Below are 27,142 nucleotides of genomic sequence, written 5' to 3' on the forward strand. Positions count from 1 at the left end.
CACACAGACATACTTATCTTTCTGTACTTCTTGAGACCAGCGATCACTCCATTGGGCTCCGCTCTGCACGGCCAGCCATACAGTTACGTAATTTACCAGTTCGGCATAGTTTGAGTTGCGGAGGCTGAATCGAAGCTTAATTTGTTGTCCAACAGTGGCCTCTACACACAGCTCGGTGAAGCCAGGGTCCAACTGCAGGCTTTATGGAAATGCTAAAACGACATAACGAATTCATTTTCTTATCTGGCTTCTTAATTAGTGAAAGAGAAATTGGAACAGACTCAGCAGAACTGATCAAAGTAGACATTGATAATGATCGGCTTCTACAGACTTGACGCAGTAACTAAAGTTTTTAACTTCTATCCCCAGCATTCGAAAATAAAACCTCTTATTGTTAAAGTTGCACTTCGGAAGGCAGTAAGTAGCATAGACAACTTTTTAAGTATTCATTTATTGACAGTTATTATACATATATATGGGAAAACGTAATAAGCGTGGCAGAATCACAAATACATTATTTACAGCCCGGAACAGACGCGATGGGCCGAAGGGCCCCCCTCTGCTGTAAATTGTAGTTTAACTGACACGTGCAAGAATTTTATTTTCTAACGGAAAATAAATATGTATAAGCTCTTTAAAAATGTTACAAAATTGGAAGGGCTTATTTATAAAATTATTTTATGCAGTTTATATAATATAAATGGTATAATTAGGGAGGGGGGAGTGGGGAGGGAGAAGAGGGAAAGGGGAGGGAGAAGAGGGAATGGGGGAGGGAGAAGAGGGAATGGGGAGGGAGAAGAGGGAATGGGGGAGGGAGAAGAGGGAATGGGGAATGTGGGGGGGGGGAATGTGGGGGTGATGTGGGGGAGAGGGAATGTGGGGGGGAGAGGATGGGGAATGTGGGGGAGGGGAAGAGGAGGGGGAATGTGGGGGAGGGGAAGAGGAGGGGGAATGTGGGGGAGGGGAAGAGGAGGGGGAATGTGGGGGAGGGGAGGGATTGGAGTGAGGAGAGGCACAGGAATGGAGGGAAGAATGGAGGGAGAGGAGGGGAATGGGGGAGGGGAGTGGGAGGGGAGTGGGACGGGAGGGGAATGAGGGAATTGGGAGGGGAGGGGAGGGGAGGGAATTGGGAGGGGAGGGGAGGGGAGGGAATTGGGAGGGGAGGGGAATGGGGGAATTGGGAGGGGGGGGAAATGGGGGTAGGGGAGGGGGAATGGGAAGGGAGGGGGAAGGTGGGGAGGGGGAGGGGGAGAGAGAGAATGGAGGGGAATGGAGGGAGGGGAGGGAGGGGAAAGGAGGGAGGGGAGGGGAGGGACAGGAATGGAGGGAGGGGAATGGAGGAAGGGGATTGGGAGGGGAGGGGAATGAGGGGATTGGGAAGGGAGGGGAATGGGTCGATGGGAGGGGCGGGGAGGGGGAGAATGGGGGAGGGGAGAGGGGGAGGGGAGCAAAGGGATGGGAAAGGGCACGGGAGTAGGAGAGGAGTGGGGGAGGGGGGAGTTAGTGGAGAGAGAGAGAAAATGGAAGAGACAGATGGAGGGGATCAGCTGGGTCAGTAATATGGGAAGGACGAAGGAGGAGGGAGAGGGAGAGGGAGGGAAACAGGTGCAACTGAGAAATGGACAGGGGTGGTGGCAGGTTATGACAGGGAAGACAGGGTTAAGGAGAGGGGACGGCGGAAGTTCGTAGGAAGAAAGGAATTTGGTGAGCAGAAAGGGAAATGGAAGGAAGGGAAGGTGAGAGGGGAGGTGAGGAGAGGATGGAGGAGAATGGGAGGGAAGGAGAGAGATGGAAGGTCATAGGGATGTGGGAGCAATGGGGAGAAGGAGAGAGGAGAGAGGTTTGTGTGGAGAGGGAGGGATGGACTGGATAGAAAGGAATGTCAAAAGAAGAGGAGAGGGAGGGAGGACGGGAACAATAACAGTGAGGAGAAGATGAGGGGGTGGTGAAGTGAGAGGGAGGGTGAGTTGAGGGGGGAGGCGAGAGAGGGGGGGAGGATGAGGGGCAGGGAGTGATGATGAGGGGGGAGTTTCATCCAAGTCCAGACAAGCAGTCTGACAACACTCGGTGGAGGGTCGAAAAAGGTGGCATTGAGGTAGCCCAGAGTGTCATCAGCATATACGTGGAGTTTGATTGTGTCTTCAAATGATGTTGCTGAGTGGCAGTGCGAGAAATGGATAGATCCTTGAGAAACTCCACAGGCAATGTTGCAGAGGTGGGAAGTCATTGGTGGAGGTTCTCCTGCTGTATCATGATAGGTAACAGTGGAACCAGATGAGGGCAGTTGCTGCCAGCTGAAAAATGGAAGAGTGGTGGTCAAAGGTTGCATATAGGTCAACAAGGATGGGGAAGGATCGTGCATCATGATCAAATACACACTTTTATTACTTTTATTAAGGCTGTTTCAGTCCTGTGGGAGGAATGGAAACCCGATTGGAAATTCCAAAAAAAAAATTTTGAAGTCATAAAACATTCAAGGACTTTGGAGGCTGGCTATGAGGTGGTTGTTTGCATGGACAGAGGGATTTTTTTTTGAAGACAAGAGTGCTGGTGACAGAAGGGGGCACGGAGACAGCACCTGAGGAGAGAAAACCACTAACAATACCAATAAGCACTGGGGGCCAAGAAGGAAATTGGGCGATTATTAGTTTAGTTAGAATGGAGTCATGAGAGCAGGAAATGGCTCCCATGGACAAGTTGGACTGGGTATGGGCATGAAGGCAGATAGGAGAGAAACTAGAGAAAGATCTGAGTCCGTAGTGTTTGCCTTTGACTTAATAGAGCAAAGATGGGGAGCATACTGAGGGTAGCAGTCAAGGTTAGAAAGAATAAGGGCTTAACCGGGGACAAGGGCAACAAAGATACATGCAACTGAACAGAGCAGTAACTAAAGAAGTATCTTGTGGAACAGAGGGCCAAAGGCTAGACAGTTAGGAGCCTAAAAAAGAAAAGAAAGACTTGTATTTATATAATGCTTTCACAACCTCAGGACAACCCAAAATTCTTTACAGCCAATGATGTGCTTTTAGAAGTGCAGTCTCTGTTGTAATGTAGGAAAACGTGGCAGGCAATTTGTGCACAGCTTGCTCCAAAAATCAGCAATGTGATAATGACCATACATCTGTTTTAGTGATGTTGATTGACGGGATTAATATTGGCCAGGACACTGGGAATAACTACCCTACTGTTCTTTGAAATGGTGCCATGAGATATTTTATGCCAACCTGAGAGAGCATATAAGACCTTAGAGTAATAACTCATCCAAAAGACTACTCATTCAGAACTGCACTGAAGCATCAGCATACATTTCTGTGCTCAGGTGTCCGGAGTGCAGCTTGAACCCACAACCTTCTGACTCAGGGGTCAGAGTGCTGACAGTTTGTTTCTCTTTGATTAATGATAAGGACTTTTGCCTTTTCATGTGATAAGAATATTAACCATGACACAACCTATTGTTGTCCAGCTACTTTCAAGATTCTGTTTAGTGAAACATTGAAAGATTGGCTGCAGAATTGTTGGAAAATTCTTATAAAGTGCATTCTTTATTTCTCTAGGATCTCATCTCTATGGTATTTTTACAGAAAGAAGCAAAGGAATTGGGAATTTAATAATAGCCTCCATAATCACTTTATCTCTCTTTAGAGATAGGCTTATTTACTGTATATATTTATCAACATAGTAGTATATGCATCTAGATTCAAATTCACCCCAATTTCTTCTACGCAGCTCTCCCCATGTTCCCTCTCAAAATTTCTCCCCAACCACCCTCTCACTTCATACAATTTTCTTTTTCTACAAGCTGCCCCTTGCTATCATCATTTGCAGTTTCAGTGATGATATAATTTTCTGCCATTCCAATAGATCTTTCGACCTTTCCACTGCCTGTGCTTGATTGCTTGACTGACATCTGAGCCAAAATTTCCTCCAATTAAATTTTGGGAAGACTGAAGCCATTGACTTCTGCTCCTGCATCACACTCCATCACTAGTCACCTCACTTCTTGGCCAGTATCAGGCTGAACCAGACTGTTTACAACCTCGGCATTCTATTTGATCCTGAGCTGCCTGTATTCTAATGCAGCAAGTTCATCCATCATCTCTTGTGCTCACTGATACACATTGGATCCAGTAACACACTTTTTCAAAAATTATCTTTGTTTTCAACTCCCTCCAAGACTTCACTTCTATCTATGTAATCTTCTCAAGCCCTAAAGTCCTTTGAGAACTTTGCCTTCCTCAAGCTCTGTCCTCTTATACATCCCCCACTTCCTTTGCTGCGCCATTGGCTATCATGTCTCAGTTGGCTAGGCCCTAAGATCTGGTATTTCCTCCCTAAACCTGTCCAATGCTCTGTACTCCTTTAAGATGCTTCTTAAAAACTTACCTCTTTGACCAAGCTTTTAGTCACCTGTCCCAATATCTCCTTCTTTGTCTTGGTGTCAACTTTTTGTCTGGTTGAGCTCTTGTGAAGTGCCTTTGTACATTTTACTACATTAAATGTGCTGTATAAATGCAACTTGTGATTTTATATCTGTAATTTCAATTTTTCCACCACTGTATCCCACTATTTTAGGACCATGTCATGTCTTGAAACATGCTAGTGTAGAAGTACAAAAAGATCAAATACATCTCTAGATATGCTATGACAAAATGTACCATTACATGAAATCTTGCTGAAACCCAAACTGAATAAAATTTACTCCACAACATTAAAGTTACTTTCTAAACTAGGGGTTCTCACTGTACCACAAAAGACATAAGTTTATATGTAAAACATTCCTTGAAAATTAAATACAAAATTACCAAGAAAATAAGGCTTTCAAATAAGCTTCACAATTTTGCAGGAATACATACCAGAAGATAAGTTGCATCCCACAAGCAAATTCTTTCAATTCAGAGGCAGAATGGAAGATAAATAACAGTTCTGATATATAGTTATTTTTCTAGACAGTGCAGTTTTCCACTGTCTATTCTATTTTTACTCAAAGAGTTGGGCTGAGCTGGATTTAAGACTTTAATGTAATTACCGTCGATGCTATTCTGCAACTTGTCAGAAGGAAGTGTGAAATCCTTGTGACTTTAAGGAAGATAAACACATCTTTTGCAGTTTTTCTTTTTTCATGCTTGATGAGAACTGGCAAATCTCAGTCAATTGAGATAGGTGGAATGACCATTACCATACAGTGGGCCTATGATTAGCAGTCTATTTAGTTTCTATCTCAGCTGGACTTTCAGCTGTGGAGTGGAATGCAAATTCTTCTCCTCAGTAAAAGAAGAAAAATTGTACTTCCCAGGAGATTCAAAGCTGCTAGTCTTGGCTATGGGTAAACTTGTAGGGTCAAGATGAAATTAATGAACATTTAGAAAGGCATCAGCTAATTAGTGACAGTCGGTATGCATTTGTAATACATACATGGCTCTACAATATAAGCTTAAGGTACCTGATATTAAAAGGAATATGACATTGTGGATTTTGCAATAGCTAAAGGACGGAAGACAAAGAGGAGTAAATGGCTATTTTTTCAGAATGGCTAAGTGCATCAACCATCACCTCCAGGACAAGCCTGTGCATTAGGGGACAGCCTTTCCACATCTTCCATCCATTCTGCAGGTTTTTTGTTCCTTGGCACTGGATTGTATGCTACAATCATTGCTGCCATTGTGAGACCTGCTAGGGTCCCTTTAAATAGAGATCCTTCCTTGCTTGGTTCAGTGTGTCATCCAGCCCACCCTCCCTGCTTGGTCAGGAAACCCAGAGGCAGAATGATAATTACATTGCTGTGGGAAAGAGCAATGGTAAGGTGCACAAATTAGTAAATCCAGTTCACCACCTGAAAACGGAAAAGGGACTAGTACTGGTAGGGACTAAATTCACAAGATATCACTCATTATTTCCACTGGTTGGCAAATCCGTTATAAAGGGGAATAATCAAAATTAAAAATAACTTGAGGAGGAATTCGCTTTTCTCAGAGGTCATTATCACATACGATTAGAGACAGATACTATAATATAATTGGAAAGGAAATTGGAAATGTGTTTGAAAATAAATAAACTATGTAAGTAGAGAGAAAGGGCAAGGCAGCAGATTGCTGCAACAAATTCTCAAAGCTGACACTAAAAAGAAACAGGACATTTTTTGCGGAAAGCTTGAATGAGACCAAGATCCAAAACAATTCTTTTGTCAGATCTGTAGACCTAGAGGAATGAAACAGTGCAAAAACATATCAACACTGCATTCTCTGGACTAAAGTGAAGAAAAACTCAGAAAAAGCACAGTTCTCAAAGAACAGCTTTACAATATTGGTACCGAACCAAATCACAAGTATTTGGCAATAGCTGGGGAAAGGAAGTGGATAATTACATCCACACACAAGCAGAATTGTTCCAACTTTTGAGCACAGTCCCTGCAAGTAATGGAAAAGATAATGCATCAAAGAGTGCTTCCTGCTGTTGGGCTTGGGTTGAGACTTAGAAATATGTAAGAAAATGCTTGGGAAGGGATAGCATTAATCTTCTGGTTAGCCCAGTACCGAGCAAGGCAATGAATCTTCATTAAGCCCTGGTCTTCACTAAGTCATGAGTGCTGGGCTGCTTCCCAAGATGCTGGAAATCAACTGTGATGACAATGGTCCACAAATCAAGCAAAAACAGTATTTAGTGACTTCAGCAATAACCAGCCTATCAACTTGTTAAGCTGTCTAATAAAGCTGATGGAGTCAGTTATCACTTGACATCAACTTGATGGTAGTGAGTTCTTGAACTCAAACCAATCAGGATTCTGTTAAACCTCAAAAAGAGCTGTTCTCAAAAAGAAGCAAACACACAGAACAGGAAGTGAGGAATGAGATGCTGTGGAAACCAATGCACAGCAGATTTCCTGGGCATAACTTTCCAGGAGGAGTATGGCTTGGAGAAAGCACATTGACAACATCACTGCCAGTACATTAGCCAGGTTGGGATAATTTGCAAGTACTCTATAGGAAGATGTACAGATTCAGCCCCTTAATTTTTCTTCCTTCACTGAGGAGAAGTGATTGCATTCCACTCCACAGCTGCAAGTCCAGATGAGATAGACAGTAAATAGGCTGCACATCATAGGCCCTCTGCATGGACTTCCCTCAGACTATACAAAGCCTACATCTGTCCAATCCGGGAATATGGCCATCTAGCCTGGAACAGTGAGTCAACCTACAAGAGAGGCTACAAACAGTCCAGATCAAGCAATAAAAGCAACATATTTCCAAACATACATGGAGATAAATTATGAACATAAAGTATGTGAATTTCAAATAATGGAAAAATAGGTTTCTAAGGCTTGAGCAGAAATGCAAATTCCAGAAAATACAAAACAAAAAGAGTTATGAGCCTTGGCCTATTCATGGCACACTGCAAATGTTACTACTAAATGTTGAAAAGATCCATCATTAGGCACATATGCTCCAACAGTGCTGGTGGCAGAGATAAAGCAGATGGTGGACATAATCAGGTGGAAGAAGAGATTTCAGGAGAGCAGAGGAAACCAAATCAGGAGAGGGTGTATGGATTTTTAGTGCACTATAGGTATTGATGTAAAAGGGGAAGCACATACAGTGTTGGTGACGTTTAAGTCATGACTTTGCATTTTTATTTAATTTCACAAATCACATGAATTTTCTTAACAAGAGGCTGCAGGGATTTTTCAGACTGTGGCAGAGCTGTTCATCCACGTAGAGCTGATGAAAGTAAATTTTTTAAATTTAAAAGCTGGCTGTCTAGTGGCCAACAATCACATTTCCCCACATGTGCTGCCATTCAAAGGGAATTACAAAGGTCTGTTAATTGTGGCTTATGCACTTCAAGGGTGAGGTATGTGGCATGTGTGTTTGGCAGTCTTTTCCAGGACTTCCATGTCAGACTGGCAGAGCTCAAGACCTCGCACCATATTCCATTCACCCATCAGCCTATCCTTGCTGACCTACATAGGCTTCCAGTCTGGCAACACCTCAATTTTAAAATTCACATCCTTGTGTTAAAAATTTTCCATGGCTTTACCCCCTCCATATTTCTGTAACCTTCTCCAGCCCTACAAGCCTTCGAGAACTTAGCATCTCCCACATCACTGATTTTAATCACTCTCCTATTGCCTGTTGTGCTTTCAGCTACTTTGAGACTAAGATCTGGAATTCCCTCCCTAAACCTCTCTGTCTTTCTACCCCTCTCTCCTTCTTTAAGATGCTCCTTAAACTCTTTGACCAAACATTTGGTTATTTTTCCTGAAATTGCCTTCTGAGGCTCAGCATCAAATTTTGATTGATAATGCTGCTGTGAATTGCTTTGGGACATTTTGCTATGTTATAAGTGCTATATAAATGCGAGTTTTTGTATTCGGTAACCCTGGGCCTCGAATAGCCAGTTGTGCAGGTGCTTGTAATTTCAGGGAATTTATGACATGCCTCCCACAAGGTAATTATCTCCCTATACCAGGAGATCCTGCTTATCTAGTTCACAAAGGACCTAGTGTAACTTTGGAAGTGAGTAGGCTGGCTGAGTTGAATTGTACCAGTATTCAGATGGTGCAAGTAAGCATGTTTAGCACATTCTGATTGGCTTCCTGCCAGCGACACAAATGACAGGGGTCAGGTGGTAGGCTTAGGCGGTCTGTGGCAAGTAAGCACCAGATTTTCAGTTGTAATGAAGCAAGCATGCCACAGATATATGAGTTTGTGCTCATCTGCTTGACACTTCAAACTAATGCAGGATAATGCACAGGAGGGGCATCAGCAGGCATGAATTTTATAGCACCTTTCACTGTTAACTTTGAAAGTGCCACACTAGAGATTCAAATGGAAGTGATTGATCTCCAACTGAAGAGCAAGTTCAATGTGGTGGGTGAGTCAGCATTCTAAAAGTATCATCAGGGGAAACGTAGAAAATAGGAGCAGGAGTAGGTCATTCAGCCCCTCAAGCTTGCTCCGCTATTCAATGCTGATCCTCTACCTCAATGCCGTACTCCTGTGCTCTCCCCAAACCCCTTGACACCTTTAGAGTCCAAAATCTATCTATTTCCTTCTTAAATATATGCAGTGACTTGGTCTGCACTGCCTTCTGTGGTAGAGAATTCCACAGGTTCACCACCTTCTGAGTGAAGACGTTTCTCCTCATCTCAGTCCTAAATGGTCTATCCCGTATCCTGAGACTGTGACCCCTTGTTCTAGATGCCCCCAAGCCAGAGGGAACATCATCCCTGCATAAGGTCTGTCCAACCCTGTCAGAATTTTATATATTTCAATGAGATCCCCTCTCATTCTTCTAAACTCCAGTGAACACAGGCCTAGTCAGCCCAATCTCTCCTCATATGACAATCCTGCCATCCCAGGAATCAGTCTTTGCTGCACTCCCTTTATGGCAAGTATTGAAATTACAGTGTGGAGTCAATTGCAGGAAGCCGACCGGCCCCGCCCAATGAGGGAAAAATTCTGGCCCAGGTGTGGTCTCACCAAGGCCCTTTACAGCTGTAGTAAGACATCCTTGCTCCTGTACTCAAGTCCTCTCGCAATGAAAGCCAACATACAATTTGCTTCTTAAATGCTTGCTGCACCTGCATGCTCGCTTTCAGTGACTGGTCTTTGGTGGAGTTTGGCACATGCAGGTCATTATTTGGCAAATGGGGACAAGCATTTTCGCAAATGTATGTGGAGAAGTCCTACTTCTGCTCACTAATGAACATATTCAGGATTTCCTTTTACCAATCTAGAGCGAAACTGGAACCATGAATGAAAGGGCTGCAACAGTGGACTCAAGCCCAGATCTTGCAATGAGGGTGTGACGGATATTGTTGTGCAACAAATGGTTATGCGTGAAAGAAAGCATAAAAATCTTTTTAGAAGAGTAAGTGATTGAGTCAGACATGATGTTTAATCAAAATTCCATCTTACCCCAAAACATTTTAATCATGTGTGCCCCCTTGCAACCTCTGCTGTACGTGATACAAAATAAATCTCAGAAGGTGGCTACATGTGCTTATAATTGAAAGACACCATCAGAAAATCAAAAGGTTGAGTCAATCTTGCATCCAAACCGGAAGGGAAAACAACAGAAGTTAAATGCCACTGATTTGGGAGATGCCAGAAGGAAAGCAGGAGGCACAGCTGAGGCCTTGAAATCACAGTTTAATCAGAGGGCTGTAGAATGTCTATGACACGATGAGTTACTGTTCTGGAGAATGCAGTAGGTCAAGGTCTCATGCACTTTACTACAGAATGAAAGAGGAACGAAATGTGATCTATAGACGTTTGACAGCTCTATATGCATGATAGAGTACAACTTGAAGTAGTGAAATAAAATGTGTCAGATTAATCAGGGTAAGGTGATATAGCTTTAAGAAATTGTTTACCTTAATTGCCTTTAATCGTGAATGTTTCTCAGCCAGTTTCTCAGCCAGTAAAGATAAAAGGCAGGGAAATAGTTCTAATTAAAGACAATTAAGGCAAACAATTTCTTAAAGCTATTGCACCTTACTGTGGTTATTCTGACACTTCACTTCTTAAAGTGGTACCTCTGGCATAGATATAGAGCTCTCAAATGTCTGTGGCTCACTTACCATCCCTTCTTCCTCTGTTATGATTTATAATAGTTCTGAGTTTTTAAAGGTAAGTATTTTATGTCTGTATGCCACCTTTTTATGTTCTCATCAGTTTCTCTCAGGTCACAAACTTATGGCCAAGAGAGGTTAGTGTTTTATATGATAATCACTAATGGTTTTTGTGTTTCTGTTTTTTCAGGGGTCAGTGTTTTTAGCTTTTGTTCTACTTGTACCAAAATGTATTTTTTATTAGCATTCCATAGGGAGAAAGTAGCCTCATCAATAGGACCCAAAGCCTTTCCATTTGAATAAGGTGACAAGTGTTTGAGCACTTTAGGTGTGTTATTGTGCAAAAATACTAATTTCAACATTTTTCAATGGAGGAGGTATAATTTTAATTGAAAAAAAATAAAAAATCCTAACTTCAACAGCAGGAGTTAACCCAAGACTAGTTTAGTGCCTAATTCAACTTTCACTCCTCACTCAAGGATGGGTCTAGTCTTAGTTCAGCAACACATTACTGTACATGGTAAAGACAATGAACTCTAATGGGATAGGAGAAGGAAAATAATCCTGCTGCATGTCTGATGTCATCATACCAACAGCTGACCTTGTAAAGTTTTTTTAAAGAATAGCCTCAAATCAATTTCAGCAGTGTAGAACATCGTGTTTGTAACTTAAAGGTGTTAAATACAAAAAGTCCTGAGATATAATATTTTTTTTAAATTTTGATCTAAAGGAGATATTTGATCGGTGACCGTAAGTTTGGTCAAAGAGGCAAATTTGGAGGGAGGATCTTAAGAGGGGAAAGAAGGAGGTGGAAAAGCAGAGGATTAGGAGGGAATTTAGGGTGGCAGAAACTCCAGGATTTAAAAGACTAACTCTCCCTCTCACTGTTGTGAGTAACTCAGGAGAAAAATCATCAGGGCATTGAAAAGTCTATTGTGTTCATTTCTTTGACCACTTTAGTTTATTTGTTAGTTTAAAAAATGGAGATGGCATAAAGGGCTGTTTCACTGGCATGGAGGCCATGTCCAAATGCAGCAAGACCTAGACAATATCCAGGCTTCAGCTAACAAGTGGCAGCAAATACATGGGAACACTGCCTGGAAGTTCCCCTCTAAGCCACTCACCATCCTGACTTGGAAATATATCACCGTTCCTTCACTGTCGCTGGGTCAAAATCCTGGAACTCCCTCCCTAACAGCACTGTGGGTGTATCTACACCATGTGGCCTGCACGGTTCAAGAAGGCAGCTCACCACCACCTTCTCAAAGGCAATGGGTGATGGGCAATAAATGCTGGCCTAGCCAGTGATGCCCACATGCTGTAAATGAATTTTTTTAAATCTCCAGGAATACCTAATGGAGTTAGCAACCCTAAAGAAGTTTCAGACCAGAAAACAGACTGCCAAAGGCATAACTGCCAATGGTGGAAGCAAAGGATGCCAAAGGAGTGCAATTTGGGGGGGTGGGGGGGTATAGTAGGATTGGTGGAGATTACAATGAGAAATATGGCATTTTTTTTATTTGCTCTTGGGGTGTGAGCATCCCTAGCAAGGCCAACATTTGTTGCCTATCTCTAATGGGCCTTGAGAATGGTGGTGGTGAGCGGGCTTCTTGAACTGCTTTAGTCCATGTTGTGTAGGCACAGCCAAAATGCTTTGTGTGCTGGTTTGATACAACTGAGCGGCTTGCTCGGCCAGTTCAGAGGGCAGTGAAGAGTTCATCATATTGCTTTGGATCTGGAGTCTCATGTAGACCAGACCAGGTAAGGATGGCAGATTTCCTCCCCTGAAGGACATTAATTGAGCAGGGTGACCAACTGTCCCGGATTTTCCAGCACTGTCCCATAATTTGTCCTTTTGTCCCAGGTCAGGCCATCTCAGGACATGCACGTCCTGGATTTCCAGCACCCACATCCCTTTATGCAGCCCTTAAACAGCCCTTTATGCCATCTCCATCCCCATCCATCCCCGGCCAAACTCAAATCTTCAACACCCACCATGGCGAAACGTCGCCTTTTCTTTTCATCCAGAGGTGATCACTCTGCAAGTGAGTCAGATGGGGCTTTCCAACAATCTGGTGGTCATTATTAATGAGAGTAGCATTTTATTCCCAGATTTATTAATTCAGTGGAATTAAATCTCCTTAGCTACATTTGAACTAATTTCCGGATTAGTCAGGTCTTCTGGATTGGGGGGGACACTATATTTAAAACAGAAGATTGAGGTTGGGTACAATAAAAAGCATTCGTGAACACATAGAGAGAGGCTTCCCCCAGGAAAGAACGTGACTTGGCACAGAAACTGCTGAATGAACAAGAGCCATCCTGGCTGGGCCGTGACGTCACGCGTTTTGTGGACTGTCTTCAAACGTCAAAGGAAAGGGGGAAAAAAACATGATGAGGGCGAGCGGGGGCCTGAGAGAGTCGAGGCAGTGAGTAAAAAAAACACACACACTTTCCTATATTCCTTACAGACTATTAGAGTGGCAGTTTGATAAGAGCCGACGGTGAAACTTTTTTTTTCTCTCTCTCTCTCTCGACGACTTTTTTTTTACCTTTTTTTAAAAATTCTTTTATTGTCCTGGAACCGAGGCCTTGGTAAACTAGGAAAAAAACCCGAACCGTTCGTGTGGGCGATTATTAACACCACGTAAACAGATAATCCACACTTCGGAAGAAAGGAACAAATACCGGCGGTTTAACGTGTGCGGTTTGGGCGGTTAACCCACCGGCCGTTGGGTGTTTAGTTTTTAAAAAAAACCGTTTTCCTTTCGCTCGGTTTCTGACCCTCCCCCCTCCCCCCACCGGCAACGCGCATGCGCACCGACTCCAGCCATCGGCTCCTGTCGGTGGGATGGAAGGTTTTTTTCTGTTCCAGTGAAACATCTGGATCAGGCTCTGTGAAGGCGAGGGGCTCCTACTGCTGTTGTTGTTGCTGCTGCTGAACGGCCTCTCATGGCCACTCTGCAAAGTACATTTTGTTTTCGAGTAATAAATGCACATTCTGGCCCCGGGCACTCAAATCTGATGATCAGGGGTTTTTTTTTAATATAGCAAAGCAAAGCTTGGCTTCTGCAGCACCTTTCGCGACTTGGGGCACCCCTGAGCGCTTTACAGCCAGTGAAATAATTTTAGAAGTGTAGTCGCTGCAGGAAGTTATGGCAGCCAATTTTGCGCACAGCAGGCTTCTTCTTAGGCGGTCCCTCAGGATTGTGGATGACTTGCTTCCCTCCGGTTCGATGGACTTATCAGCCATCTCAAACGCCAGTCTGTGATCTGCAGCCTCTGCCACATGCAGGACAGGTGGTGCTTGGAGGTTCAGGCGGATGAGGTGTTTGGAGGTTTGTGCACTCACTGATGCCTCGACTTTGTCTCTGCATGCTCCCGACAAAGCATCTAGATGTGTTCGGTGCCTTCCTGAATAAACCTTCTCCATTTTGATTGGTCACAAGCTAGGGACACCCTTGTGTGGGTGCGGATGTTTGATCTCTTTAGGGATGCTTTGAGGACATTCATAAAGCGTTGCCGTGGTCCTGAGAGTCTCCTGCTATGAATTCCAAAGAGAATAGTTGTTTTGGGATTCAGGTATCAGGCATATGAACAGCATGTCCCATCCCGCGAGCTGGTTTTGAGTGATTAGGGCCTCGATACTGGGCTTGTTAGCTTGGGAAAGGAAGCTGCTTTTGGATCATCTTTCTTGCCACAGGACTTGGAAGACCTTACAAAGGCACCACTGATGGCACTTCGCCAGTACTTTTGAGGCATCCGCTGCAGGTTGTCCAAGTCTCCAAAGTATATAGGAACACGGGGATCACTGCTGCCCAGTAAACCATGACCTTAGTCTCGGGTTTGAGATCCTGGTCCTCAACTATTCTTTTCCTCAACACTGGCACACTGGAGATGATGAAACAAAAATATGATAATGACCAGATAAACGGTTTTGTGATGTTGAGGGATAAATGTTAATTCTGTTGCTCTTCTTTGAAACAATGCCATGGGATCTTTTACACCGACTTGAGGGCGGATGGGCCTCAGTTTATGGTGGGACACAGTTCACAAAGATAACATTAAGTGTTGAAAACTTGAAGCAAAACCCATAAGTTCCAAAAGTTCTGGAAACAATCAGCTAGGCAGGCAGGTCACTAACAAGTTAATGTTTGAGTTCTGAATGCCTCAACAGAACTGTAAGATATTTGTTCCCTTGTTCCTTTTTAATTATTGTTCATAATGTAATATCTTTGGGTTCTGATAGCATAAATACTTGAAACTTGTCCAATCTTTTTACAGGTTGGCTGGGCAACTGAGTGTTTCCAACATTCTCTATTTTTGTTTCAGAGAAATACTCTTGTTACTCTTTAGTGTGATGTACAAAGGGTTTTTCTACTTGACTAGGGATGGGTAAGAGGAAATTTAATTGAAGTTTTAATATTATGAAGTATTTAGTAGACTGGATAAAAACCCTGTTTGGGGAGTTGTGACAAGGAGCTTCATTAAATTTAAAATAATCATTAACAGAATGACGAGAGAGAGGTTGGAAGAGATTTCTCCACACAGCTGGTTGATGGAGTCCCACGGAACAATTGAGGTAGTAACCATATCATCTTTTAAGGGAAAATTAGATAAATATTTGAGGCAAAGGAAGAAACATTGGTTATGGGGAGAATGCATGTCAGTGGAATTAGTTTTGGATTGTTTCAACAAAAGTTATGGTTCAAATGTCCTCTTTCTGTGTTACAATGTTCTATATCTCTTCAAACTATCTTTAAATGTCGAAAAATATGTTGACTATAATTTCTTGGATATTCAGAGGAATCTCTTGTGGTATTACAAAATAAGGGTTTTACACACAAGGCTGAACATATCATTCCATTTTCTTGCAAGCCCTCCTTTGTCAAACTGTGTCCTTGTCCTGCACTGAAACCAGCATCTCTCTCACCTCTTTGATGTTGTTAGGGAGCCTGGGCCGTGGTCATTTTGGGACATGTTCAGGATTGACAGTATTCAGGATCTATCACTAAGAAACAGCATTTACTAGCCCCCCAGAGAGGGTCTGGAGCTATTGAAGCTGAATGAAGGTCAAAGTGAGAAATAACTGAAGCAAAGCAAGGAGTTTGATTTCCATTTAAAAATAGGTACAGAACCAAAGAGTGACAACATTGTTTCTTCTTCTCCCAATTTTATACCCTTGGACTAAATCCACAGAACAGCTGTCATCTTAATAAAATTTGTTTTCATTATTGACAGAGTTAGTATCAATGGATATTAATTTCAAACCCTGCTCTTTCCTCACAGTTCTGTAATTTCTTTCCCTTCAAGTATTTATCCAGTTCTTTTTTCATTGTTACTGTTGAATCCACCACTCTTTCAGGAGTGCATTCCAGATTACAACAACTCTGCACATTTTAAAAAAAAAAGGTTTCCCCATAGAAATCATAGAATAGTTACAGCACAAAAAGAGGCCATTGGCTATCGTGTCTGTGCCAGCTCTCTGAAGGAGCAATTCACCTAGTGTCACTCCCTGCCTTCTCCTCGTAACCCTACACATTCTTCCTTTTCAGTTAGTAATCCATTTCCTTCTTGAATGCTTCGATTAAACCTGTCTCCACCACACACTCAGGCAATGTGTTCCAGATTCTAATCACTCGCTGTGTGAGAAGTTTTTTTTCATATCGCCATTGCTTCTTTTGCCAATTACCTTAAATCTCTCGTTCTTGATTCTTCAACTAATGGGAACATTTTCTCCTTATCTACTCTGTCCAGACCCTTCATGATTTTGAATATCTCTTATCAAATCTCTTCTCAACCTTTTCTTCTCCAAGGAAAGCAGTCCCAAATTCTCCAATCTATGTAACTAAAGTTCCTCATCCTTGGAACCAACTTGTGAATATTTTCTAACCCCTCTCTAATGCCTTCACAATCTTCCTAGAGTGTAGTGCCCAGTAGCTTCTCAATGTTGTCACTCTTTGGTTCTGTACCTATTTTTAAATGGAAATCAAACTCCTTGCCTTGCTTCAGTTATTTCTCACTTTGACCTTCATTCAGCTTCAATAGCTCCAGACCCTCTTTGGGGGGCTAGTAAATGCTGTTTCTTAGTGATAGATCCTGAATACTGTCAATCCTGAACATGTCCCAAAATAACCATGGTCCAGGCTCCCTAACAACATCAAAGAGGTGAGAGAGATACTGGTTTCAGTGCAGGACAAGGACACAGTTTGACAAAGGAGGGCTTGCAAGAAAATGGAATGATATGTTCAGCCTTGTGTGTAAAACCCTTCTTTTGCCAATCTCCTTAAATCTGTGGAACCTGATTACTGACCTGTGTGTGTGACTGGAAACAGTTTCTCCTTATTTACTGTATCAAAACCTCTGATTTTGCATCTCTTCCCCCTTTAAATTCACTGCCCTAATATAACTCCTGTTGATAAGCCACAACAATATATAATGTTGAAAATTGCATTATTAGAGTATAGAAAATATCCTTGTAACAATGCCATGCAACACTTAACACATTAAGATAAATGGCCTAATACCCATATTAAATTAGTGGACAGAATGTTAAGAACACATTAAGGAACTTCCCAATCACAATCTCTAACCCATTTCCCTGCAACCACTGCCCCCCCCATTGAAAATAAAGATCATCAATGTAACCATGAAATGTTTTACCACCAATCTTTTCAATAGTAATTTCAAGCTTAGAAACATTTCCTCTTTTCCAATTTGGGAATATTATAATTGACAGTAGTTGTGACCCCGCTATTTTCCATTCTTTAAATTAAAGCTGCATCTCTCACTTTTTAAGGATTTGAGTAATATCTAGAGCCCTTAAGCCTCCATGTGACATTTTGACATCAACAATTCCACCTTTCATATTTCATGCCATTCATAGATTACAAAGTAGATAGAATTTACTGAGTATATCTGCATGTGCATCCTTTTGTGTAGTTATGCCTGGGTAGCTCTACTACCTGTACCCTGGTATGTTCTTTTAAGCTATTTCTCAGCATACTTAACACAACACATCAATTACAAGGAGGATTTATTTCCTCCTGCATGAAATGGGAGTGCTCTATTTGTTTGCATTGTTACTGGTGCCTGATAGGCAAATCTTGCCACTGAAACGTAACTAAATCTGCATGTCAGTTAAGGCTGAGGTTTGCATTTCATGGTGATTCTGTAACTATTATGTCAGAATAACTGTATCCTCTGTTTCAGATGTCCTTTGATTTTTTTTTTGATTGTAGAAACTAAAGCATGAAGTTAAATGAACGAAGCGTGGCATACTATGCCACCTGTGACTCTCCTACTGACAAGACTGGATACTTGCATAAGAAGGGAGAGCGAAACACTGCTTATCACAAGCGCTGGTTTGTTTTGAAGGGTAATCTGTTTTTTTACTTTGAAGAAAAGGACAGTAGAGACCCAATTGGAGTAATCATACTTGAGGGATGTACTGTGGAGCTGTGTGAATCTTCAGAGGATTATGCCTTCGCAATCAAGTTTGACAGTGTTAAATCACGGACATATAAAATGGCTGCTGAGAGCCAGGGAGAAATGGAGTCCTGGGTTAAAGCTTTATCTCGTGCAAGCTTTGACTATATGAGAATTGTTGTGAAGGAACTTGAAAAGCAATTGGAAGAGATGCAGCAAAATAGATCCAGCGGTCGCAAAAGCCAGAGAAAACCACTACTGCGAAAGCACGCAATCAGTCCTCATAGTACATCACTAATCTCACATAATTCCTTTGTATCTCATAGGACTCCTGTTAAGGAGAATGGCTATGTCTCCTGGAATGCTACACCAGATCAAACTATTGATACTGAATTTAATTGCAAAGCACATGCTGTTAATGATAATAGTGATATCTCAAAATGTTTCTCAGACCAGGCACCTGAAAGACCCCTACATACACAACGCTTGCCACCACCTCTTCCCCCTCGGAGGAGATCAGGAACAGGAGGGGTAACATCCGTGATTGGTGGTCTGATGCTCACCCAAGATAACAACACAGCAGCGGGGACGTTCAACTTTACCAGGCTACATGAATGGTTCGGTAGAGATATAATACAGCTGCGAAGACGATGGCAAGAGAACAAGTTTAGAAAGGATGGTGGATCACAACTGGATCAAATGTTTTTTAATTAATAATTTCATCTTGCGCAGTTCCTTTTTAAAAGGACAACTTCATGCTCCAGTTTTAACCTTAATCCTGTCTCCTTTACCTCCACATTCTAATCCAGTAGATGATTTCTAGGAAATATACAAATGGTATATAAAACCTCAGTTTTCATTTGTTTTATAATCTGGCTGGATCCAGCAAAGGAATTACTTACTTTATAATGGGCACTGGGGAGTGCCATGTATCATTTGCTTTTTGTTTCCTTTTATTTTAGCTTTACTATTACTGGCAGAGAAATTTAAAGTTAACATGTAACAAAAAACAAAATACAGTCAGGTCTTTCCTTATGGCATAATGAGTAAAAGCACCAACTTGGTGTAAAACTATGGCAGGAGGTCTTAAGTTTAGCCTCTGGTAATGTCTCATCTTAGCCAGGACAGTTTTTTATATGCTACAGTTGACCTTGGCCAACTGAGGGGTTTGGAGGGAGGTAGGAAATCAGCCCAGGCTTCCCACACCTTGTTAGAATTTAGTGACTCCCACTGGCTCATGCATTTGAAGAATTGGACTCTGTTGTGATGCCCAATCATTTGGGAATAGCCTGCCAACTTGCACCATGTAGGTAGGTTTCCACAAGAACAGTGGCCACTGGACCTCAGCAACTTCAGGAGGGAAAGGAAAAGGAGGTAAACAAATCAAAGTACCATCACAAAGCTGAGAACAATCAGATATAGTTTTTTTTGAATAATTGGTACTTTTCCCCAAGCTGATACAGGAACCCATCACTCCAGTACTATTTGTCTATTTTCTGGCATCCGCCATTAAAGACTCTGGGTTAATGACTTGAATAACAGACATTTTACAAGCAGCTGGTTTACAAAACACTAAAGTAACTAATTCACATTGTCATTATGAAAATCTAGTGACTACAAAGGATACAAGAGGGCAGTATACAAAACACTAACTTAAATGACTAGTGTCCATTATCAGAATGATAATCTAGTGACTACCAAGGATATCCAATAGTACAATATTTTTATTTCTGTGCCCTGTTTAAAGGGAAAAGATAGGCATGAGCTGCTCTGTCAAATACCAAAATGATTGAAGGCATATATAAATAAAGGAATACATATTTATTCTTTTGGAATTCATTTGGTTAGTAAATACAGTATTTATAAACTGTACACCTGCTCTGTACAGTTCCCAGGGCTTACTCAAGACTAGGTACCTGAAAGGCCACAACATACGCAATGTTTGCCACCACCTCTGCCCCTGGTCCGAGATCAAGAACAGGAGAGGTAAGGTATTATGTAATATTGAGACGTACAGAACACTTAACCATATGTATATCTGGGTGCTAGTTCAGTCCCTTGGTTTAGGCTGAGTCAGCTGCACAAATTGGCCCTAGTTTCCCTAGGCAAAGGGAGAAAAAAGTCAGTCTTTTCTTCCCTGATCATCATCCACTGATATGCGTACTCTAGAAAGTATCATGTGGACAGGATCAAGCTTGCCTGTGGCAACCCCAACAGAGAATAATACTCATAGTATCAGCCCACTGAGATGATGTACTGGATGGCTACAGCCACACCCTAAAGCATAGGGATAGAAAACCGGTGAAAGGGGATTAACTGCTCTGTACACACCGTACCCAATTTTCCTTTCAACTGAAGTTATCCCCAGCTTTCTACCTCCACCCTGCCCTCCCATCCTCATATTTGTTTTCCCAAAATGGCTTCAGATTTTTTCTTTCCCAGAAGGTTGTATGTGACAGTGGGTGATTGACGGTGTTTGTGGGGTGCGTCATTTCTGTATAGGGTAGGGCAATGAACAAACGGGTCCTTTCTTATCATTTTTATACCTGCATGAGCCTTCAAAGGATGAAGAATTCTCTCTAAAAAGCACATTTTATATTGCAGAATTAAGAAACAAAATCTTTAACAAACTGCATTTCACCTATTAGCCATGATCACTTTTGTAGTCAAATAGTCTACTGCCACATAACTCCCTAGCTCATGTATGCAGAATGATAACTGGAATAAGGTCCTGAAATGTCATTGCCACATATGTATCTCAATATAAGATGCACCTTTATCTCCATTTGGTGGAAAAAACACTAACTTGTGCCATCTTAAAACGAATGGCTTAAAAAAATTATAACCGCTATTGGAATGAGTAGAGAGAAATAAAACATTTACAGAATTACAAGAAAAGTATTGACATTTATAGAATGCACAAATGTTTATTAAATCATCATTGGAGCTTGAAAGTTCCCAGATGATACAGTAACTCAAAGTACTAGTTGTTTGCTGTTGTTCTTGTCCTCTGTATAACCCTCTCCCAACATCGGTGTCAAACTATATATATCACTAGTATTTTGTAACTAGCAAAAAAAAAAAAATCAATTTATATAGTAAAAGTGGAGTGAATCAATGTTATTCTTGGGTGTTTGTTGCCTTTAATATATTCTACCCAAGACATGAAGTACACTAATAGGCCTTTGTACTTCATCTTGTTCCCTCAAGATCACTGGTTGGCAATGCTAAATGTGATTATAGATGAATAGCCATTATAAGCAAGAAAATTGTTTTTTGTTACCCAGTGTTTGATATCAGTTGACAAATGCAATCAATACTGTTGTTACCCAGACATCACAAAGTATGATAAGTGAAATCCTTTCACATTTATATAACAAGTGTTATCCTGAGGGTAGAATCGTAAATATTCTCTATGGCTTTGGAGTTATAAGGAAGCTCAACTTCAGTCAATATTTGTTGTGTTTTTAGTGTAATGTTAAATGGGTTTTTACAATTATTAATTTTTAATAAATGCACATTTTAAAAAAGCAATTTTTCAGATTACAACATTTTGCTATTACTGAGACATAGCATTGTCCATGATATTTCAAAAGTTGCACCTTATACAGAAAAGATCATTTGTTTGCATTGTCACCTAATGAATTTATCAACTATATATCTGGCGAATGTTCAGAACATTGAGCAGAATTTTTAAATTGAAATGTAGGACTACAAAAGATGTGCTTGTAGTATAAGTTGCATTACAGTGATGGGGGAGGTTTTTTAAATCGATATATGACAGCCATATATATTTGCATTTTCTCTTTAAGATTCTATGTGTCGACCTGGATTACTGTTTGCCTTTTAGTTTACTTTAGGGCAGCAGTCTTCAAAAATTCCAATACTTTAATCTCCAGTGTAGGGAAGTAATCTGGCCAGTCTCTAAAATAAACTATATCTGTCCCAGAGGACATATACAGGAATCTCTTTCAATAACAGTACACCAATAAAATCCTGAGAAGTGTTGTAATGACTGATGCAGTGCTATTAAGTGATAAAAAGGGAGTGGACACACAATGGAAGGAAACTGGGAAGAGTTGAGAACAGATGGGAAAATCCTGGTTATTTTTAATTGGCAAAAGATGCACTTGAATCATAAGGCACATAATATAATTAGTGGGTGTCAGTTTAAAATCAATGTGGCATTCAGGCATGCTTCTATGAATGTATTTTATATTAAGCTGTGGGAAGCTAATTAGATCTGTCTATTTCTGTATGGATTAAAAATTGTATATTAGAATTTACTACTTTCAGTTGTGGAAATTCACTAGACTTTCAATTTAAGCTTCCACTTTCATGATTCTACAATCAGTCACTTCACGTTTTGAGAATTTTTGCGCAGAAATTGAGTTTGATCACAATCCTTTGATCTGTTATTTTAACAGAAGCTTTATTCCATTTACTTTAAAAGTCTCAACTAAAATAGCTCATTGGAATTTCAGACAAAGACATTGGTGTTCAGTTTAAGTATCCTATAATATAATTTCAAAACCCTTGGCTTTAGATGAGATTGTAGAATCCAAATCCAACAGAATGTACTGGTCACACTGATGTGAAAACTGCATTTATGATTTTTAGGTCCAGTGGCAAAGGATCACTCATGCATTTCTGTTGCCCAGTTTGTAAGTCCCAAAACCTGTTGCAACTTGTATACCTGTTTTTGTCAGTTTACACAGTTTTTAATTGTAGTTGGTTTACAATATACTGCAGAATCATACTTAATATATCTGCATGACTAAATAGTTGAGCTTGTGAGCTGAAATTAGAGCAAAGTACTGTAAAGTTTATAAATCACTTTTTTTCTGTGGAACTGTACAAGTCTGTGCAGCAAGTTTCCTTTGACCACATCAGTTTCATTTTCTTCACCATTAATATCTATTAGTAACCAGTTGTTGTTGTTCTGTAATGTTGATTTTTTTTAATGGGAAAAATACATATTTTTGCACAGGAAAACATAGGCCCATGTGTTCAATATATTACTGTGTATGTAAAATGTGCCCACTCCTGGTCACTGGTATGTCTATGGTGAGGATAGGTTTGGCCTTGATTATGCTGCCTTCCGTTGTCAAACAGCCTGCCAACACCCACTGTCTAAGTTCACACCAGATGAATACCTGCTTCAGTACATTTATGGATGGCCTGTTGCTGCTGGAAACCATACCTCAGTCTAGATTCAGCACCTTCAGGAGAGGGGAGAAAATTGGCAGGAAAGTGAATTAAAAAGAAGATAATTAGAAAGCTTGTCTTCAGTCTGTTCCTAACATGATCTGGAGCACAGAATCAAACAATTGCCTTAAGCTGCTGCCATTGTGCAGCATTTACCATAGCTTTTTAAAATCAAGACAGTTATATTCTTGGCCAAGAAAATGAGAGACTTTCATAGTTATGCCAAAAGCAATTATAAAAGGTATATTTGCCTGGTTAAGGAGGGGAGGTAATAAATTGGAGGAAAATTAATGATTGCGCTTTGCTGTCATCAGCATTACAATCCAGACTTTCATCAAATAAATACACAATACTTTAATGTTTGACTATCTGCAAGTGTTTGTTAGTAGTAAAATTAAAGCAAAATAATGCAGATGCTGGAAATCTGAAATAACACAAAATGCTGAGAAAGCTCAGCAGGTCTGGCAACATCTGTGGAAGAGTCATATTGGACTCGAAATGTTAACGCTGTTTCTCGCTCCACAAATGCTGCCAGACCTGCTGAGTTTTTCCAGGGTTTTGTTTTAAATCAGCCATATTTGACTAACACAATTCTTATTGATTGCAATCTGCAAAAGCTGCGGTGTAAACACACAGGGTGCTGTTCACTTAACCAGCACAAAGAATGCTACCATTAACCATTTTTAAATTTGGCATACAGTTCTCAAAAATACTTTAAGGTTATTTTGTCAATCCTATTTGTGAACTTAGAATTTTGGAAATGTGCCACAAATTTTTAGAAATAATTTGCCAGTCTTGGTTTCTTCATCAATGAATTATCTTGAAACATTATTTTTGAAACATTATTTTTAAGTGAGTCACTATATTACAAGATTATAGAAACCATGAGCATGCAGTGTAAAAATTTACTGCAGATTAAACTTTGCCCATACTGCAATTATTTTATTTATATTTGACAGCATCTTACCATTTTTAATATTTCATCAGTTTTGTGCATTTTACCTGGCACAGTTTCTGAAACTCTAAATTATTCTAGACTGATTATTCAAGTTCTTTTCAAATCACCATGTGTAAACAGATGAGCTTATGGTTTGCAGAACATGTGTAGCTCTGATAAAATAGGGTATGTGTTTAGAACTGTGTTGTCAATAGAAATCACTGCTAACCACAGTGTGGCTGTAGAGGCACTATATTAGCAATTTGTATTAGTTTTAGCAGAAAACGCCTTACATTTACTCATATTATAATAAATATACTTCCTGTATATTTATTTAAACACATCAGTGTTCAGTAACCAAAGAAGTAAAACACTAAACAATCAAAAAACACTCGCACTCTGCTTTTCATCAGCCTTTTACCCAAAAAAGTTAAAGTACACAGGGCATACAGGTGTACCAATTTAACTATTAATATCACATACCCAACAGTGATGTCCATCACTAATGTTTTATTTGCTAATCAGAGATGCAATTAGTCACACCTGACTTGTGGCTAAAGTATTGGGCAACATTGCATTTGAACACATTTTAAGATTTAAATCCAAACTTGCCTCAAATAAAATATGGATTTACCAATGTGTACTTTGTTTTAAAAGTATATTTCTCAACAGGTCCAAAAATGCTTTTGAATACATATCAAGAAAATGTAAGCAAATCTGTGCTTTATTAAAACCACAAAGCAAAACTGCAATGATCTTAAAATAATAAAAGCCATAGATATTTTGCACAGTCATAAATCATAAGACAGACTAAAAACAATTCATAATGTGCAGGTTTAATTGTATTTTAACTGTTTATACAATGTTAGTACATGTGAATAACTCTTTGGGAATGATAGTTCAGTCAGTGACTTGGATAGCATCATACTTCTACTTTTAGAGGTCAGATTCTCAAATGTAATGCTTGTCTGCATGATTGAATTCCTTTTGCAGTAAAACTATTTTGGTTTATTTTACGTTCAGCTGATCTTTTCGAGCTAACAAAAACACATTGCACATTGATATTGGAGCGGGAGAAGTTTGCAGGAATGGGAAACAAAGTCACTGATAACAGATGTATTTGGGTATGATAAAGTGGCATTTATGCAAGGGCTTTGAACATTTTTAGTTGCCAAAAGGCATATGCAAAACACCATAGGTCCTTGTTTAGTGACGTGGTGTAAGGTTTGATCCTGTAAGATATGAAAGACACTACATAAATATGTACCACACAAATATATTATAAGATTGTTTGTCAAAGTAATATTCCCTTATTCCTTTTGGGAATTGTGTTAAGACATTTTGCTTAACTTTTACAAAGGGTGGTAATTTGTATCTTTCTAGTAATAAGCATATTATTTAAATATGATTTTTGTAATTAAATATTTCAATTTACATGGAATATCTTGATGTATTGGCTACTTGCATAATTGCATGAATGATCAATCTTTTTTTTGGTCCATGATATACAAAAGTGTTTACCAGCCATCTACACCTAATAAATGAATTGTGGAAAGTATGCTTTTGTATTTGAAAGTGTTTCATTTGCACAAAATTGACTAATTTTAAGTCCACTTAAAACCAAATCCCATTTGATAAAATATAGGCTATAACTTTAGCTCATAGCATTTGTAATTAAGTTTACTGCCTTTAGCCAAGCATATCACAATAGCCTATTCCAAATCAATCTTAACATGAGAATGATTGATTCTGGAATCCCATATGCAGACATCAGCACATGTTACTGGTTTATTAATGTTCAAGAGGTAAGCTTTAGTCAAAGCTTAGCCAGTTTATAGAACATTGATTGATTAAAATGTTGATGTTGCAATATTTTCAGCTTCCACATTCAGTAAATACTAAACTGAAAAGCATTTTAAAATTAATGCATGATGAACGTGGTATTGAATACAATACAGGTATCAATTTGCATTACGAAAAGGACATACCAGAAAACAAAATGTGGTATTTTTTCTGATAAATTAGATTATTGCCCAGTGTACATTTGGCCACACTGAACAGAATGATCCTATATGGAGTTAGTTGCTGTTAACCAAGGCAATGAAGATTGGTCATAATTAGCTTTTATGTCCTTGGCCTTGGAGCATATTTTAAAATGCCAGGGTGTAAACTCAAGATTACTATCAAATGGCTCCAGAAAAGGTGCATGTGCTTATTTCGGGAAAAATATGGAAATGTTAGTTTATAAGCATATGCATGACTCTGTCTTTTAGAAAGAAGAACTTGCAGTTATACAGCCTTTTCATAAACCTCAGGATGTGCCAAACAGCGTCACAGCCAATGAAATACTTTTTAAGGCAAAATCACTATTGTAATGAAACACACAGCAAGATTACATGATCAGGAATAAGTGGCCAGATAATCCTTTAATGATTGAGGGAAAGATATTGGCTAGAACAGCAACAGCAACAACTCAGATTTATATAGTGCCTTTAACAGAGTAAAATGTCCCGAGGGGTCTCCATAGGAGCGTTAATCAATGTAGGTCAGCAAGGGGCGATGGCGAATAGAACTTGGTGCAAGTTAGCATACCAATAGAATTCCATTACTCTTCAAACAGTATCATATGATCTTATGTCCACCTGAGCAGGCAGATAGGGTCTCAACTAAAAGACAACACTTCTACCAGTGTAGTACTTTCAGTAGTGGAGGTGCTGTATTTTGTCAGTACTGCACTGAAGTGCCAACTTAGATCATGTACTCAAGTCCTGGGGTGGTATTTAATGGAGGAGATGGGGTCTTGCCCAGTGACTGGAGAGCTGACAAGAACCCTGTGTTGCCTCTTTTTGTGAAGGCCCGCTGCATTAAGTACCAATAAGCACCATTTAAGTGCAGATAACTGGGTATGGCAGGCCTTCCCCCAAGATCGAAGACCTAGTGGACCCCTGCTGCCGCTCTTTATTGCTCAGCAGCACCACTGGGGAGGTGGAGGCTGATAC

The 27,142-nt window shown here is 40.3% G+C and overlaps 2 protein-coding genes across 7 annotated transcripts in view; one reads left to right on the forward strand and one right to left on the reverse strand.

The window, feature by feature from the left end:
- sh2b3 (SH2B adaptor protein 3) overlaps positions 1 to 153 on the reverse strand; it is a 217,063-nt gene extending 216,910 nt beyond the window's left edge. For all 3 annotated transcript variants that reach the window (XM_041202251.1, XM_041202248.1, XM_041202250.1), the window contains exon 1: positions 14 to 153. The gene's annotated coding sequence lies outside the window, so the exon portion shown is untranslated. The remainder of the gene's footprint in view (positions 1 to 13) is intronic.
- pheta1 (PH domain containing endocytic trafficking adaptor 1) lies at positions 141 to 25,701 on the forward strand. Of its 4 annotated transcripts, none has more exons than XM_041202255.1 (3): positions 306 to 417; positions 15,083 to 15,152; positions 17,812 to 25,701. In XM_041202255.1, exon 3 carries the CDS (start codon positions 17,822 to 17,824, stop codon positions 18,710 to 18,712), a length of 891 nt encoding a protein of 296 aa, XP_041058189.1. In that variant the 5' UTR covers positions 306 to 417; positions 15,083 to 15,152; positions 17,812 to 17,821; the 3' UTR covers positions 18,713 to 25,701. The 4 variants fall into 4 exon arrangements, with proteins under 4 accessions (XP_041058187.1, XP_041058189.1, XP_041058188.1 ...); XM_041202254.1 differs by lacking the exon at positions 306 to 417 and adding an exon at positions 12,091 to 12,999; XM_041202253.1 differs by lacking the exon at positions 15,083 to 15,152 and having other exon boundaries at positions 141 to 417.
- Positions 25,702 to 27,142: the final 1,441 nt, after the last annotated feature.

The sequence above is a fragment of the Carcharodon carcharias genome, chromosome 13 (assembly GCF_017639515.1).
Source record: "Carcharodon carcharias isolate sCarCar2 chromosome 13, sCarCar2.pri, whole genome shotgun sequence".
NCBI classification, from domain to species: domain Eukaryota; kingdom Metazoa; phylum Chordata; class Chondrichthyes; order Lamniformes; family Lamnidae; genus Carcharodon; species Carcharodon carcharias.